The sequence below is a fragment of the Emys orbicularis genome, chromosome 1 (genome assembly GCF_028017835.1).
Source record: "Emys orbicularis isolate rEmyOrb1 chromosome 1, rEmyOrb1.hap1, whole genome shotgun sequence".
NCBI lineage: Eukaryota > Metazoa > Chordata > Testudines > Emydidae > Emys > Emys orbicularis.
The window spans coordinates 341,016,536-341,033,568 of record NC_088683.1 but is presented as its reverse complement, the minus strand read 5'-3'; the positions used below and the strand labels follow the sequence as shown (position 1 = coordinate 341,033,568).

Below are 17,033 nucleotides of genomic sequence, written 5' to 3'. Positions count from 1 at the left end.
GAGCTCCTGGTCTAGGGTGAAAAATATAATATAAGGGTAGTGCATGCAGCCATTGTTACAGAAAGAGAGATTGTTTTAAAGAGACCGGGGTTCTTAAGAACTGAGACTGGTTTCAAGTTTTGGTCACAAAAGTCATTCATAAGCTCACATTTAAAATGTCACGTGTATATCTTAACAGGACAGTAAATGGCCTTTGCTGCATGTGAGTTTAAATTTATTTAAAATATACATTGTTTAATACAATTGTGACAGAATTTAGACTCAATTAAGGGCCTTATCCAATGCTGGCCATCAATGGAAAGATTCCCATTAACTTCAACGGATGCTGGATTAGGCTGAGGGCCAAATCTTGTAGTGTTTGGGGCAGATTCTCAGCTGTTCCCATTTACACCAGCTGAGGATCTGGTCTTCAATGTTCAGGAAAAAAATGCAAGTTTTGCCTGAGTCAGGGCTGTGGTAGGGGGCTCCTTGCTATTGGACAGCAGAGGCACATGAGTACATATGCTGTGTTAGGTGGTTAGCAGCCCACTTGCTCAGGGCTTGTGATAAGAGCAATGAAGGAGGAGTGCATACTCAGCCACTGTTGAACAGGAAATCACTCACTCATGCAAGAGCTTTAACATCGCTGCTGACCAGCTCATTGACACTGTGTATGGGTGACAGAGGTGGGCTGATTTTGATCCTACACCTGATTTAAACTGGTGTAACTCCATTACAGAAATGGAACTGTTCCTGATTTCTACAGGTGCCAGGCAGCGCAGGCTCAGACCCCTGGTATCGCTCTACTCCCATATGTCCATATTGCTTCTCTCTAAATCAAGGTGGGACGTTACGTGACTTGTGCTGAAAAGTTGTTTTGTTTTTTGGGCTAAGTAATATCTACCCTTCCATTCCTTAGTGATCGGATAGAGGAGGCAGCCCTGCTCCCTGAGCCCAAGGGATGTGGTTGGGGGAGAGCGGCTATTGGTTCTGGCAGTGCGGAGCATTCCAGAAAGGGAGTGTCTGGGCGGGTTAGAAATGTAGTCAGAGCCCTGGCCCCCTGCACTGGGAGGCTGACGCACCTTTTCTAAAGGTGTGAAGAGGCTGCTGATCTGAGTCTCCTTGGAGATAAATCCCTCCAGACATCACCACCTCTTGTGCCATGCATGTCTTCCCCTCTCCACCATCCCAAAGCAGCTCTCCTTCTTGGAGTCATACCTGATTGCTCAGAGTAAGACTCTGGCCAGGCTCTGCACAAGCACATAAGGCAGGGAGGTGTGTAGAGAAGTTTCCTCCTCACCCACCTCCATTTCACCTTCGTGGTGTCTGAAAGGGGGAGAGGCCAGGATAGGACCATGGCTCTGACCCCACCTGCCCCGGCCAGCACAGCTGGGCAAGTGCATTGTGGGAACATGTTGCCCCCTCTCCAAGGGCGCTGAAGCTGCTGCTCTTGTGTGTGTATATGCCAGGAGTCCTCAAGAAGGAACTTCTCCACAAAGAAATGATGGATCAATTAAAACCTGTAATGGTGGTATAGTGATACCTTTTGAAGCAATATGTTTCCAGTCATCTCCAGGCATCTGCAAATGGGCTCTATATTCCCTAGCCTTATCTGACTCAGACAACCTCTTGAAGGATCCTCACCACATCAGCGCAAGCAACATCTTTCTCACCTTGCTGGCAGAATCCCTTCCCTCATCCTCCTGCTAGGAGAGTGACTGGGAGAGTAACCAGGCTGTCAGGTTTCAGAGGGGTAGCCATGTTAGTCTGACTCCTCATTATTTTAACCAGGCTGTGAATTAACTAGTTTGTATGGCCGGATTCTGGTACCTTGACTCTGGCCAGGGCCGGCTTCAGGGTTTTTGCCGCACCAAGCGGCGCAAAAAAAAAAAAAAAAAAAAAAGCCGCGATCGCGATCTGCGGCAGCAATTCGGCGGGAGGTCCTTCACTCCGAGCGGGAGTGAGGGACCGTCTGCCGAATTAACGCCGAATAGTTGGACCTGCCGCCCCTCTCCGGAGTGGCCGCCCCAAGCACCTGCTTGGCAAGCTGGTGCCTGGAGCCGGCCCTGACTCTGGCTGAAGGGTATCTCACTCTGCAAGTAGTCCCATTTATTTCAATACATCAGCTATACAGCTGGGTTTCAGAGGGACAACTCAGAGAGCAAGGGTCGACTCAACCTGAGTAAAGGGATTGGAATCTGGCCCACAGTGAGCATCTATCAAACCGTCATCAGCACTTTTAGTGCTCAAGCGTGTCTCTCTTCTGACTCCCTCGACCTGGTGAATGAGAGAGCTACGGATATTCTCCACAGGAGTCACGCTGCATGTTGTCAGACTGAATCAAAATGGAAGTCTTCCCATACGCACATATATCCCAGCGCTTGAGCAAGGATGAAGCAAATAGCTGGGTACATGTGGAACTCAGATACGGAGTGGGGAAGTATTCTTTTGGGGCCAAATCTTCCACCTCTATCTCACTCAAGATGTCCATTCAAGTCACTGGCACCATCTGTGCAAGCAAGTGAGCAGAATTTGGCCCTTGAACTTTGGAATGGCTGATGGCATATTTACACCAGAAACTACACCGAACTCGTTACCTATTGGAGAAACAGCCTCCCCTTGTTACAACAAACCAAATCCCAGGAGAGAGAGTAAAAGCTAGCGACCACTCTGGGGTGTGTCTCACACAAACCGCTTTCCTCCTTCCTTGAAAGGAACCACTTGCCCTTTTCTACACAAGTTAGGTGGTTTAAAATGAAATCAATTGAAAGGAAAAATGAGAGTTTCTACAATGTAGAAGTAAACAATTTTTATAACATACAAGAATTAGTTGTACAGAGGGCCTGATTTTGGGAGGCACTGAGTACTCTCAATGAGAGTGGAGAGCACTGAGCTCTTTGCTCCGGACTGCATGGAGTCAAGCCCATAGTGAGGTGGCCACTTGCATCTGAGACATGAAGTTTCATGATCTGCACACCGTTCAGGACCTCTGTTTGCAGAATGCATGTTATACAACATCCTAAGCCAAATGCAGACAGCTCCCATGAGAACAACAGGTGCACTTCTAATGTGTTGGCCATAAACCCCCTCATCTGTTTTTAGCTTGACAACTATAACTATCACCCTACATTATACTTTCATCTGGGGTAAGATTTAGAATCAGATTTTGTTCTTAGACCATCTCTTCAAACAGAGCAATCTCTCCACTTGGATCCTTATTTTAAACCATTGGTTCTTAAACAGCCCAACCACTGGAGAGTAAATTAATAAAGCAGATTGTTGGACTTTAAAGAGAGAGCTATAGTCAATCCTGCCTCTTAGTACTTAGAGCATGTATGTTTTATCATCGGCATTGTCTCTTATGAGTGGTTCCCCAAGATTTCGTCAAGGTTGATGTCTTTCATCCAGTCATCATTACCAGGCTCTGTTTTCAATAAAGAGTCTATAAAGTCTGAATCACTGTTGAGTGCAGGCCCTATATTGTCACCATGCTGGTTAAGAAAGTCAAAGGCTAAGTCATTCCCATGGTCAGTTCCTTGGTAAGCCCTAGAGTTTTGGTTGGTAGATGTAAAACTGGTTGACGGCAGGGATGATGGTGGTGTCATACTTGTTCCTGGGTGATTCAAGTTAGGCACAGTCTGTGCTCTGATCTGGCTAGCTCCTACACTTAAACCTCTTAGTGACCCAACAGGTTGTCCGTTTATTGTTTGGTTCATTTGGTTTAGAGGAGGTCTCATTTGCACTGCTGTTGTTAATTGGTTTGGAGGTGCCATAGCATGCTGAGGAAACTGCGGGTTGCCTATGGAGCGCTGCAGAGACTGGTTAGGATATGGAGAGCTCGTTGGGAAACGAACTCCAGTAGGTTTCAGTGCATCCTGCTGCTTTGTTGCTGCCTCTGGAGGGGCCCAGTTCTGAGCAGCAGCACTGGGAGTGATCATCACATTCGATGGTCTTTGTGCTGGGAGACCTGTCGCTCCGTGGTTTAAACCTGCTCTCACTTGCTGAGAGTTAACTGCTGACCCAGTCCCAAAAGCTGTTACGTTGTTTCCTTGTGCCAGGGCTGGCTGGCGAGACATCATGAGGTTATTTTGACTGGTTATGATTTGGTTTTGGTTTCTGTGTTGCTGCACTTGGTTCATTCCTGACGTCACGTTGTATGAGCTTGGTGGATTGCAAGGAATGTTTCCGTAACAGCCCATGTTCCGGGCTGCTGAAATAGAAGGCATTCTGGTTCCATGGGGAGTTGACAAAAGGCTAGAATTCTGTGACAAAATGCTATGAGTTGAAATAGGATTTGATAAAGACAGACTGGAGCTCATACTCACTGCCGGAGAAGCACCTAGAAAACGAAAAGAAAACACAAACAAAGGTCTGTATTGATAATTGTTTCATTAAAATGTACAGTAGGTTAAAATCTAGTTTCCCTATAGCATAAGCTCTCAAATGGTGTATGTTGCCCTTGGTGGACTGATGAAAACGTTACTGGTTGGCGAGGTCTACAAAATGCATATGAACCAAAGAAAGACCAGATCCAACTTCCATTGAAGCCAGTGGTGGTCTCTCCATTAACTTAAGCGGGAGCTGGGTCAGATACATAATCCTTGACTGCAGTATCAGTAGTCTGCAATACTTCTCCTTCCAAACATTAGAAACACCAAAAAAAGGTCCTTGGCAATAAAATTGACAACCACTGCTGAGGAGAGAGGAATTTACTGTATTTTCACGGTGATACAACACTAAGTATGGGAGGCAGTATACTTAAGTGATTAGAGCACAGCAGAGCAGGGATCAGGACTTCGGATTTCTTATTCATTCTGCCGCTGATTCCCTGTGTGACTTTGGTCAAGTCACTTAACCATTCTGAGTTTCTCTATATGTAAAATAGGGATATATACTCACCATCCCTGTGCCTCTGTATCTGGGCCACAATCTGTGCCGTGGGCCACAATCAGCAAGAAACTAATTATCTTCACCCATTTTTCAACCCCTTCACAAGCTTCCCTCGGTCTGGTTCCTAGACATGGCCTTATAATACAGTTATATATTCCAAACCAACATGACTGAACTTCAACAGCAGGAGCAGCCCTAGGAGTATGAGAGACTGGGAGAATTCAGCCTGGTTCTACCAGGGCACCTAGTCTCAAAGAGTGCTATCAGTAGGCCACTGGGCTGCACTATACTTTTGGAACCAAAGTAACTATCAGTGCTGAGTCACTAACCTCATTAATTAATCTCCAACTTTGACTGCACTAACAATTCATTTCTTCCCTACTGTTTATTTGAAATATGGTAACATTTGTCAGTAGTACCAAAGAAGACCTGGGGCCTGATTCTTTTCTCATTAGCACCAGTGTAAATGAAGAATAGCTCCTCTGAAATCAATGGAATTACACAGAGATGGAATTAACGTAAGAGGAGAATTGGGACTCTGTTACCAGGTTAAATAAAGGAGCCTTCATAGATTTACAGAATCACTTCACTTACTGCTGGTCTGAAGCCATTCCTCGGGTGGAACATGCCAGCTCTTTAACAACCCCGAGTACTACCACCCCCCAACTCAAGTGCCTTCCCAGGAGATCGTTACAAGTCAGATGTGCGCAGGACCTTGCTTCCATATCTCCTCCAATAGGCAAAGTTTCCTCTTTCTTTGTGTTACTATTTTTATCCTTATATTTTAAACCAAAATATTTTTCACTCTAATTTCTTCCAGATGGGAAGAAATTTCTTTCATAACAGTGTTGTCCAGACAACATATCCAGTGCTTAGACACCAAGGGACACAGTGGTACTGAGGAGAATTTATTGCCGGGTTCACCTGCCATTGTCCTGGGGTTTATTGTATTATAGAGGAAAAGAGCCCAGGAATGCAATGCTTAATAATGTCTCTCGGTGTCTCCACAGTATTTCATTTAACTTCTTGCTGTTCTGAGCTGTTTCCCTTCTTCCATTACTTGAGCACAGCTATTCCCAGAAACAAGCAACAGATTCCCAGCTGCTGCTCCCTTGTGCAACAGTTTCCTAATCAGTCCATCTGGTGGTTTCCCTGCAAGCTCGTAGCAAAGCCCTGTCTCCTGTTGTACTCAGAAAAGCTGCTCTGCTCCCTGTGTATATTCAATCATTGCTAGTGACTTGAGGGACAGAATAACAGTATACTCAATCCTGCTTTGGCATAGGGGGGATGGACTTGCTGACCTCTTGAGGTCCTTTCCAGCTCTACATTTCTAGGATTCTGGTATTGCCAAGTCCAAACCTTCAAAAATAAGGAGTCAGGCCCCAAAGTGTCATGAGGCTGGCATAACATTTGTGAGATTAAAAAAAACAAACATTTGGGTTATTTTTGTCTTCTGATTTTTGAGTTTTAGGGTGCATTTGGGTCACATGTCCAAACTTTTCTCCACAACTACGAGGGCTAGAAAGTTATTCTTTTTTAAATAAAAGCAGAGTCTCAGTTAATCATGGGACTCCAGGAGTTGGGGCTTTAAGAAAAAACAAAAACAAATATCACAAGATGCCCAATCAAATTGCAAGAACTGATGGCGTTTTCACTCTTGGTTGCACTTCAGGTGATAATACAGCACAGACAAACTGGGTTCTATTCTTTCTGGGTCACTGTCATGGGAGCTGGCCCTCCAGGGACCAACCTACCTGTGACAGGCTCCTGTAAGGGAGAACAAGTCAACCCAGCCCCACCTGGAAGCAACTAAATCCCTACGTGGCTGGTTGGGCTAATTAGCTAATGAACCAGATAAAGGGTTACCAGGGCTCCACTGGGGTGGTTCCCAGAGAGCTGGGACTGGACGACAGGGGTGGATCACTCAATCAATTGCTCTGTCCCGTTTACTCTCTCTGAAGCATCTGGCACTGACTGCTGTTGGAAGACAGGATTCTGGGCTAGATGGACCATTGGTCTGACCCAATATTGCCATTCTTATGTGCTTAGAGGATGCTCCTGAAGAGAGTCGCTCCCAGGAAAGCTGAGCAAGAGATCTCTCCAGAGCAAGGAGCCTAGAGGATGTGCTCCTAGCGCCAGGAAACTCCCAAATAGTGTCAGGAAGCCCAGCCAGCCAGGAACTACAGGCTGCCCCACAGAAGAGCTGCAGCTGACACATCTCTGCAGACCCCTGGCTCTGGGGAAGGATTCTTTCAGATAGTGGAAAGAGACCTGGCTCTAGGGAAGGGACCCAAATGAAGAGAACAATTCTGGAGGGGAGTGGTGGATATGGGTGGGAATGGATAAACTGAGACTGACTTTGTCAACCCACTAAGACATTAGATGAAGACTTGCTTGTATTTTCATTGGGTCTTTGGTTAATAAAATAGATCCCTCAGAAAGGGTATTGTTCCCTATGTAAAGCCTTGGTGAATTCAGTGATTACATCAAGGGAAACTGAAGCAGGGAGCCCCCCGTACAGCGCCAGATTTGGCCAACAGGGGGCACTAAAGGGCAGGTACACCCTGTGACAGAAGTGTTTGCTAAATTTGAGTCACTGACACCTGTGAAAACTTGCTGAAGACAATGGATCTGAGCAAATGTCACTAAGGGCATAACTTGACCTGAAGAACTTTGTTACTGAAGTAGACATATGGGAAGGAAAGAACCCAGCTGGACTATCAGATCCCAAACTAAGTTTACAAGCCAGGCAGTTAGAAAATAAAGTCCTTTTTACTTGTGAACTGAGAACATTAGATATGGAAATCAGTGAAAGGCAAATGCTACAGAATCCCACAATCCTGTTTTTACAGGGTCATTCTTCAGAATAAAATCCCACTCTAATCTCGTCTGCTGCATTTTCCTTACGTCCTGCCCTCCTCTCCCTGTATCTCTTTCTTATTCCATTGCTGTGGGGACAAAAACAGAATAAAAATCCAAATCCATCCATCTTTAGTCCTTATTTAGGCACAACTCCCACTGAAGAAAGGACTTGGCCCAAAGGGATTATTCTGGAATATTGCTGGAATATTGCTAATTATCTCTGTTAGACAGTTTGGGCAATGAAAGTGAAAGGCATCAAATTTAAAATGGATCAAAAGAACTTTTTTTTTTTTTACACAACACTAACTGACCTGTGGAACTCATTGCTACAAGATATCACTGGGGCCAAAGCTTCAAAAAAGGAGTAGATGGTTAAATGGTTATTGAGATCATCCACAATTATCACAATTTTATCAGATAGGATAAAAATCAATGAATTAGGGATATAGGCCCTCAGATTTCAGGACATAAACCAACTGCCTACTGTTGATTCCATTAAGGGGGTTTCTTGCCTATTTCTCTGAAGCAGCTGGTATTGGCCAATGTCAGATACTTGATACCAGACTGTATGAAACACTGGCTAATTCCCATTATTATTATTAATCAGCATTTTTCAATAATGCCATAGCTATAATATTGAGGTTTTAGAAATGTACAGTATAGGAGCAACCTGCAGAACCTGCGGAGGGAGATGTGTTTCAATCCGAACGGTTCCCCCTGAACATTTCCTGAGGGTGGAGGAACCTTCAAGACATTATTCTCCATTACTCCATGTACAGTTATTTACCCTAGTGCAAGGTGGGTGTACAATGTTGCCACATCAGAGTGGTGGCATTTTACACCCACTTGGCACAGGTGCTTTTGCACTGATGTAAGTGACTACACAGAGAATCAGGCCCATCTTGTCAGTACTTGCCGGGGCTGTCTGGCTGGTCTTCATAATCATGGTTTTCTTTTTGGTTAAGTACGCTTACCAGAATACTGGTTTGCTTGTTGCATGCTGACCACATTCCTTCTCTGGTCTTTGTAATCTGGTGGTGGCCTTGTCAAGTGTCTGTTCAATTGATCTTGAGGAGCGATTTTCTCCTAGAGAATTAGAGCAGAAATGGAAATATGTTACTTCATTTTCTTTCTACTCGCACTTACAAAGTGGAAGCTGTTCCTTCCCTTTGCCCCACCCTGCCACAGCGGTAATGCTAACCAAAGTGTTGACATTGCTCTTTAGGGGCCCAATCTATTGAAGCCAGTGGAAGTCTTTCCTTTGATTTCAATGGGCTTGAGTCTGGTTCTACTCCCATTAAAATTACTGTGTGCTGGTTCAAGCTCCAGCAGTCTAGTCATCTGTTTTTCATTATTTTGTGTACCACTAACTCTGAAAACTCTGCCTCAGTCCAATTCACCCATGGCATAAGTGAGTGTAACTCTATTAGCTTCAGTGCGCCCACTTGGCAATGGGGATTTTGAGTCATCATCTAAATGAGCTTTCTCTCCTATATACTCCTTTATACATCGGCATAGAGAAAGAACTTGAAGCCTGCACTGCAAATGTGTCGTCAGTAATGGTGTGCCTCATCAAGACCAGAACAGCCTGAGAAGTGGTGAGATGAAGTGGAGGATATATAATGCTTCAGTAGCCAGTATTCTGATGTGTGGGACTGAAACGTGGCCCCTCACAGTCAAGGTTGGAAAGAAGTTGGACACCATTCAGATGCAGCATCTCAAAATGATCAAAACATTAAATAGTATAAATTCCCATCAAATGAAGAGATCCATTTTCTAACTAAACAGGTCCCGCTCTCTCAAACAGTAGCCCAACACTCTCTACAGTGGTATGGTCATCTGCTCTGAAAGCCTACCTACTTCCCACTGAGAATCATCTTCGACTTTGACTCAGTGGAAGCAAAAGACCCTCTGGAAGTCCTGAAACATGATGGCTGGACGGCATCAACACAGACCCATCCTTCACAGGCATTCTACACGGTAATGTGCCAGATTTGAGTCAGGACAGAACATCATGGTGGCGCATAATGCATTCAGTGGCCTCTATGTTGTCCAAGCACCAGCATGACAAGGAAACCCTTTATAGCTGGGAGGAGCTCCCTGTAAAAATCCATAAAGCCACTACAATATCCCGCTTCACATCTCTCCTTAAATTTCCCCTCTGCTGCAATGCCTACAAAAAAACCTGACCATGGCTACGCAGTTGGTGTGTTGTGACTGCTATTTGTCATGATAATTAAAACTGTCTCACTATTGCCTTGTGCTTCTCCATCAGTTTGTTGCATCTGCTTGTCATTCATCTTATGCTTAGATTGCAAGTTCTTTGGGGGCAGGCACTGTCTTTTCTCTCTCTCTCTCTGTGTGTACAGTGCCAAATAGAAGGGGGCCCAATCCTTGACTAGACCCTTTTGGCACTGCTGCTGTACAAATAACTAATAACTTACTGTATGTAACAAATGACAAGAACCCTCTCTGTAAAACGTCCCTTGCTCTGCTCTTATTTATGCCCGGGCGCTTCTTGGATTGTTGTATAGTTAAAGGGAGAAAACAGCATTACAGACCCATGCTGCTTGAATGATGTCAAATGCAGCCAACAAAACTGCATGTTGGAATAAAATTTGTCTCAAAGAACAAGTTCCATATAACGTTAGATTAGAAGCTGTTTGGAGGAGGGACTATGAGTTTGCAGCGGGTCTAATGCCATCAAGCCGTGATCCGAACTGGGGACATTGGGTGCTGCCACAATATGAATAAATAACCAAAATAATACTAGCCTCTTCTCGAGGAAGAAAAAGCAAGAAACTGAAAAACTGAGGTTTGGGAACTAAAGTTTGAGCCTGTTACCTTCAGCCTTCCTACCCTTCTCTTCTTCCCAATGTCAATCCCTTCTATCCACTTCCTTCCTCTCCATTGCGTCGTTCTGCATAGACCGCACCCCTTATGAAATCCCCTCCATGTTCCACCTTCTGGCTGCCAGCCCTTGTACTGAGCCTGTCAGTCTAATCCTCCTAAGAGGTGCGCCCTGGGAAAGCCCACGCTGCTAAGACAGAGGTGGGCAAACTACGGCCCGCGGGCCACATCCGACCTGCAGGACCCTCCTGCCCGGCCCCTGAGCTCCTGCCCCAGGAGGCTCGCCCCCTGGCCCCTCCCCTGCTGTTTCCCCTCCCCCACAGCCTCAGCTCGCCCCGCCACCGGCGCAAACGCTCTGGGCGGCGGGGCTGCGAGCTCCTGGGGCAGCGCAGCTGCAGAGCCTGGCCTGACCCTGTGCTCTGTGCTGCGCGGTGGCGTGGCTGGATAGATAAGGGATGGTTGGATGGGGTAGGGGTCCCAGGGGCGGGGGTTCTGGGGGCGGTCAGGGGACAGGGAGCGGGGGGGTTGGATGGGGCAGGAGTCCCGGGGGGGGCCTCAGGGGGCAAGAAGCAGGGGGGTATAGGAGGAGGGGGCCGGGCTACGCCTGGCTGTTTGGGGAGGCACAGCCTCCCCTAACCGGCCCTCCATACAATTTCCAAAACCCGATGCAGCCCTCAGGCCAAAAAGTTTGCCCGCCCCTGCTGTAAGAGATGACGCAGAGAAGCTGGTAGCAGGAAGTGCCCGCTCCTGCAGGAAAATGGTCTTGGGAGCTGAAGAAGCCAAACCCTGTGGTGGGGAGAGGATTCTGCACTGCGGCCATGTCTGCAACAGAGGGAGAACAGAGGAGCACTGATAGGGTGGAACGGCCAGGACATGGTTAAGGGCTGCTTGTCACATAATTCAGCTGGGCTGTAAAGGGAGGGATGTATCATCTTCCAGGGACACAGAAATGCAGCCTGTTTGCTCCAAGGGAAGAGCTTCTGATTGTTTTTTCCCCTGAGGAAAAGGCCTGAAAAAAGACTTGGCCACAGCACTGAATTCTTCCTGGGCTGCTGAGGGAGCCCACCACCTTGCAGGCATGAAGTTCAAGGTGCTAGATTCATAATCTGACCATGTCAACAGCACGAATCATGTTGTCCTCATTAAGGGCTTGAGCCGACACACATTGAACACAGTGGCAAAACTCCCATTGATTTTAATGGTACAAGACCAGGCCTAATACTGCTCCTGGAGTGTGTAAGCAAATACAATCTTGTTTGACTCAAAAATCTATGTCTCCAGAGTGTTACTCATAAGCTCACAACCAATGACTCCTCCCAGGAATGAGCCTCAGCGTCGGCAAGTCTGAGGAAGGATTTGGGCTTTCACCTTTATTTGTTTATAATATTTGTATATAATAATAAACTACTAAATCGGCAGTATTGATTTACACACAGTTGTCCCTGGAATTGTGTTTACTGTCCCTTATCTCCTGAATCTCACCCTTTCTCCTCAGCAGGGTAAACACTGCACTTGCGTTTCATACTTGGGAATAGTGTGGGCCTTGGTCTGAGGCAGGCAGAGCAGGAGCAGCCTCCACCAAAAAAAATGCTGGGAAAATCATCTCAAAAACTGGGCCTCTTGGCTTAATGCTCCATTTGTGAAAAGCGGTAGGCATATTCCCCCTTTTGCCCCCAACAAATACATGCCAAAAACCAGAAGCCCAAGTTGTGACACGCTCCATAAGTCGTCAAAACTTCAGACAGAAGGAATCTGCTCATATCTAACAACCCAGCGTGCACGCCAGTGAGCAGGGGACGTGTCATCTGAAGGTTCACAGAGGCAACATGTGGGTGGTCTCTGAAGATTCCCACCATCTGCTAGCAAGGGGAGCTGAACATCCTCTGATCCAAATAGCTCTGAGGCTCTGCAACCTGCTCTCTTTGTCAACCTGCCAGCAAAGTCTGTCCAAACTCTCTCCTTTATCTGAAACATAAGCTATATTTGGGGTGAGGAAAAGAAGAGATTTTCTGATCAGAGCTGAAGAAGGTGGCAAGTAGTAATCTGCAAACCTCAAAGGGTACAAATTTCAGAATCACAGTTAGAATAAGGCCTTGTCTCTGCTACACGGTTTTGGTGACAAAAGTCAGCTTTCATCTGTGGAGGTGTACACACTGAAATGCTCCTCCCACCAATGTAACTCCCCTGGTAGGCCGACAAAATTAAATCACCTTGACGAGCGGCATAGAGCTTTTTGTGACGTAGTTAGAGCAACGTAGACACTGCCCTGGCTTATGTTGCCCTAGTTGGTCTCCAGGAGGTGTCCCACAATGCCCATCCTGACCGCTCTGGTCAGCAGTTTGAACTCCGTTTCCTTGCAGGTACACGGGCATGCACTCCTCCCCCATTTAAAGAACTTTTAAAATTCCTCTTCTTGTTTGCTCAGCGTGGACCGTTCACACAGCATCTTCCCAGCTGACCATGCCGGCTTTCCACACTCCTGCCCGGAATACACTGGAGCTGTTGGATCTGCTGGGTCTGTGGGGAGAGGAGGCTGTGCAGTCGCAGCTTTGCTCGGGCAGATTTCTCCTGCATGCCACGAGCAGAGACACAAAAGGGACACGCAGCAGTGCTGTGCTAAGATTAAGGAGCTGAGGCAGGCGTGCCAGAAGGCAAGGGAGGCCAACCGTTGCTTTGGTGCAGCGCCAAAGACATGCCGCTTCTACGAGGAGCTGCTCGCCATCCTCAGCAGCGACCCCACCTCCACTGCCAAGAGCCCCGTGGATACTTTGGGGGGACGGGAGGCAGCAGCCAGCAGAGTCAGCCCTGAGGATGAATTGGTAGATGAGGAAGTGGAGTTGGAGGATGTGGCACATGCGACAGGGTCGTCTGGTGGCATGGCGAGCCAGGACCTGTTTTTGACTCCGGTTGTGGAGTGCATGAAGCAGGAGAGGCAAGCTCTGGTAAGCATGCATTTTGCTTTGATACTGCACAGTGATAGGAGGTTGAGGTCTCATTTATTTTGTTATATGGTAGAGGAGGAATAAGGGATAGAAATTAATGACAGAGTCTATACAGCTATGCAGTGGGGCCCTGGCGGAAAAGGTTGGTAATGTACACTGGGATGTCCCGGGAATCCTCCACAGAGATCTCTAGGAAACTTTCGTGTAGGTACTCTGCAATCCTCTGCCGAAGGCTCCTTGGTAGATCTGCCTTGTTTCTCCCCCCACTGTAGGAAACTTTGCCATGCCAACCGACAATTATTTCTGCAGGGACCAAAGTGTTACACAGGTGAGCAGCACATGGATCTGGTCTGAAGCCACACGCATGCAGACGATGCACCCTTGCATCCTGGGTTACCCTCAGGAGTAAGATATTGGGTTTGATTACCCCAGACTATGGAAGAGGGTGCCAATATTCAGAATAGTCTCCCTAGGCCCTCTTCGCAAACCACCCAGACCAATTATCCCCTCTTGCCCATTCCCCCTTCCCAACCACCCACCTCTGAACTCACCATATTTGGGACTTGCGCTGACCTGTGTGCTAGCCACGGGACAGTGAGGAAGAGGAGTATGTAACTTTTATGATTCACTCACAATACTGTCTCTGTTCACTCTTTCTTTTGCTTCTGCAGATATGCCCTTGAGGGCCAACTCATACACACCAGCAGAGCGCCTCCATCAGGCAAGGAGGTGAACCAGGAGGAGTAAGGAGGCTGTTTCGCGAAGCGCTGCAGTCTAGAGATACAGCAGACAGCGAAACAAGAGGGTGGATGGAGACAGTTAATGAAAACTCAGACTGGATAGCCTGGAGAGGAGGCAGGGGCAGGAGTGGATGGCAGATGGACAGGAGTGGATGATAAAGCTACTGGAGGGCCAGACAGAGATGCTCAAGTCCCTCACAGCACTACAGTCTGAGCACCTCTGTGCAAGACTCATGGTAGTTGCTGTAAAAATTACAGCACAGTTGCTATAGGCAGGAACATTTGCTCAGGAACAATTAAAACTCAGGAAGCGAGCATTACAGGGGTCACTCAAGGTGGCAAGTAAACATTGCCTGGCCAAATGCATCACATAAAGACACATTACTAGGGCTCACTGTCAAAATGCTCCTTCAAAGCCTCCTGATTCAAATACCACCCTGCTGAGCCTCTCTAATTGCTTGGGTATCTAGCTGCTCAAAATCAGCAGTCAGCTGACCCACCTCACCTCTGGGGAAACTTTCCCCCCTTCACTTTGCAAATGTTATGTAGAGAACAGCAGGCTGCTACAACCATCGGAATATTGTCCTCAATGAGGTCTAACCTGCCAAAAAGGCAGCACCAATGACCTTTTAATCTGCCAAAGGCATATTCAACAATCATTCGGCACTAGCTGAGCCTGTTGTTGAAGTGCTCCTTGCTGTTGTCTAGGCTTCCGGTGTAAGGCTTCATGAACCATGGGAGCAAGGGATAGGCCGGGTCTCCCAGGATCACTCTGGGCATTTGAACATCCCCTATTGGAATCTTCTGGTCTGGAATGAAAGCCCTAGCGTGCAGCTTTCTGTACACTCCAGTGTTCGTAAAGATGCATGCATCATGAACCTTCCCTGATCAACCCCATTGATGTCAGTGAAACAGAGTGATCCACCAGTGCCTTCAAGACCATGGAGAAATAGCCCTTTCTGTTAATGTGTTCAGTCACCACTCACTTTTCCACTGTGAGGGCAGCTGTCATTCTGGTGTCCTTGCACCACAAGGCAAGGGCCAGCTCTGCACATAGTTCCAGGAAGGTGGCTCTGCATATCAAAAAATTCTGCAGCGACTGCTTGTCATCCTATACATGCATCACAATGCAATCCCGCACTCAGTGCTTGTTTCCCAAGCTCAGTACCAATGGTCCACCATATGCATCTGCTCCATGAATGCCGGCAGCAATCTTGAATTGTTACTTTCCATTGCACACAGCAGGGCAGGCACCACAGATTCACTTTCTATTTCGCAGCTCATGAAATACTGCAGGCTCAGCTGCATTGTGTTCAAAACACTCATCACCAGACTGGTCAGCAGTTCAGGATCCATGCTTTCAGGCAGAGATGGCAGAAGCACAGTTTACAAGGGCTGTTCAAAAATGGCGCAAAACAAAATCAGAAGCCCATGGAATGGTGGGACAGAAAGTACTGTATCAGGGACAGTGGGCATACCCCCATGATGCATTGCGATCTGTTCCCAGATCTCCCAGTGGCACAGGGTGGTGAGTTCCATAGAGGGATAGCTACCTACGATGCAACGCTCTCTCTCTGTCGATGCAAGAGCACCAACTGTGGAAGTGCTCCACCGACACAAGGAGTATTGTGTTGATGTGCACAACCGATGTAATTAAAGCGGCTTAGGATCATCAATGTAACTTAAGTCGACTTAACTCTGTAGACATGGCCTAAGTATCCAAAAGCTTTGGGGTGGGGAAGGGGAGGGAGGTTTCTCATTTACACAAAGGCTCCTGTACACCACTCTGGCAATGTCCAGGGGCATTAAAGCAGATGTAAATTACAATTTATTTTCAAGATTCTTTACACTGCCAGAACGTGAAAAGGGGCTTTGGTGTAAATAAGAATCAGGCTCTGGATGTTTATCTGAAGCTGATCAGAAATCAGAACTGTTCCGACCTCTTCTGCCTGAAAACTCACACAAACAGACCTTGTGAGAAATCTGGTTCTTCTGCTTCCAGCCATGGTTATAAACAATGTGAGAACACTCTTTGTTGTGGTATTCAGGCATTTCCATATTTCAGTTTTGGAACCTGTGGTCTGATTAAGATTTATCAGGCTCATCTTAATGAACCATCCAACCTGAACTCTTGTGAAGAACAGAAACCTTTTGTGTGTCCTGTGGCACCTTTAAGACTAACAGAAGTATTGGGAGCATAAGCTTTCGTGGGTAAGAACCTCACTTCTTCAGATGCAAGTCTTCACTTCAGTGAAGTGAGGTTCTTACCCACGAACCAATACTTATGCTCCCAATACTTCTGTTAGTCTTAAAGGTGCCACAGGACCCTCTGTTGCTTTTTACAGATTCAGACTAACATGGCTACCCCTCTGATACTAGAAACCTTTTAGCTCCCATAAAAATCTTGGTCTGCAGCAATTCCTTTAAATTGCAACTGAGATTGTTTTATGTGTATGTCTGTGCACTTGTGTGTGTATAACAAGTGCAGAACAAACACAAGCTGATCCACAGAGGGATTCACCCTGCAGTTATTATTTTAATTTTCCCTTTAACTTTCGTTTACTTTCCTTTTAGCACTTCTCAAGATGCATGTAGGGCCTGACTGTCCATTGTTCCACCCCTTGCACAGTAATCGACACCAGTGCAAAGTGGATATAAGGAGCTACCTATCAAACTGGTATGATTTCACATCCACTTTACAATAGTGTCAATGGCTGCACAAGCTACAGGGTAACAAAGAATTGGGCCCTTAGGATTCAGAACTACAAAT

The 17,033-nt window shown here is 46.7% G+C and overlaps 1 protein-coding gene across 1 annotated transcript in view; it reads right to left on the bottom strand.

The window, feature by feature from the left end:
* Positions 1–3,338: 3,338 nt before the first annotated feature.
* Positions 3,339–17,033, bottom strand: part of MAML2 (mastermind like transcriptional coactivator 2) — a 280,479-nt gene continuing 266,784 nt past the window's right edge. The window contains exons 4-5 of the mRNA XM_065423660.1: positions 8,706–8,817; positions 3,339–4,318 (exon numbers count right to left, since the gene is read on the bottom strand). Coding sequence (XP_065279732.1) covers positions 3,339–4,318; positions 8,706–8,817 — 1,092 coding nt within the window. The remainder of the gene's footprint in view (positions 4,319–8,705; positions 8,818–17,033) is intronic.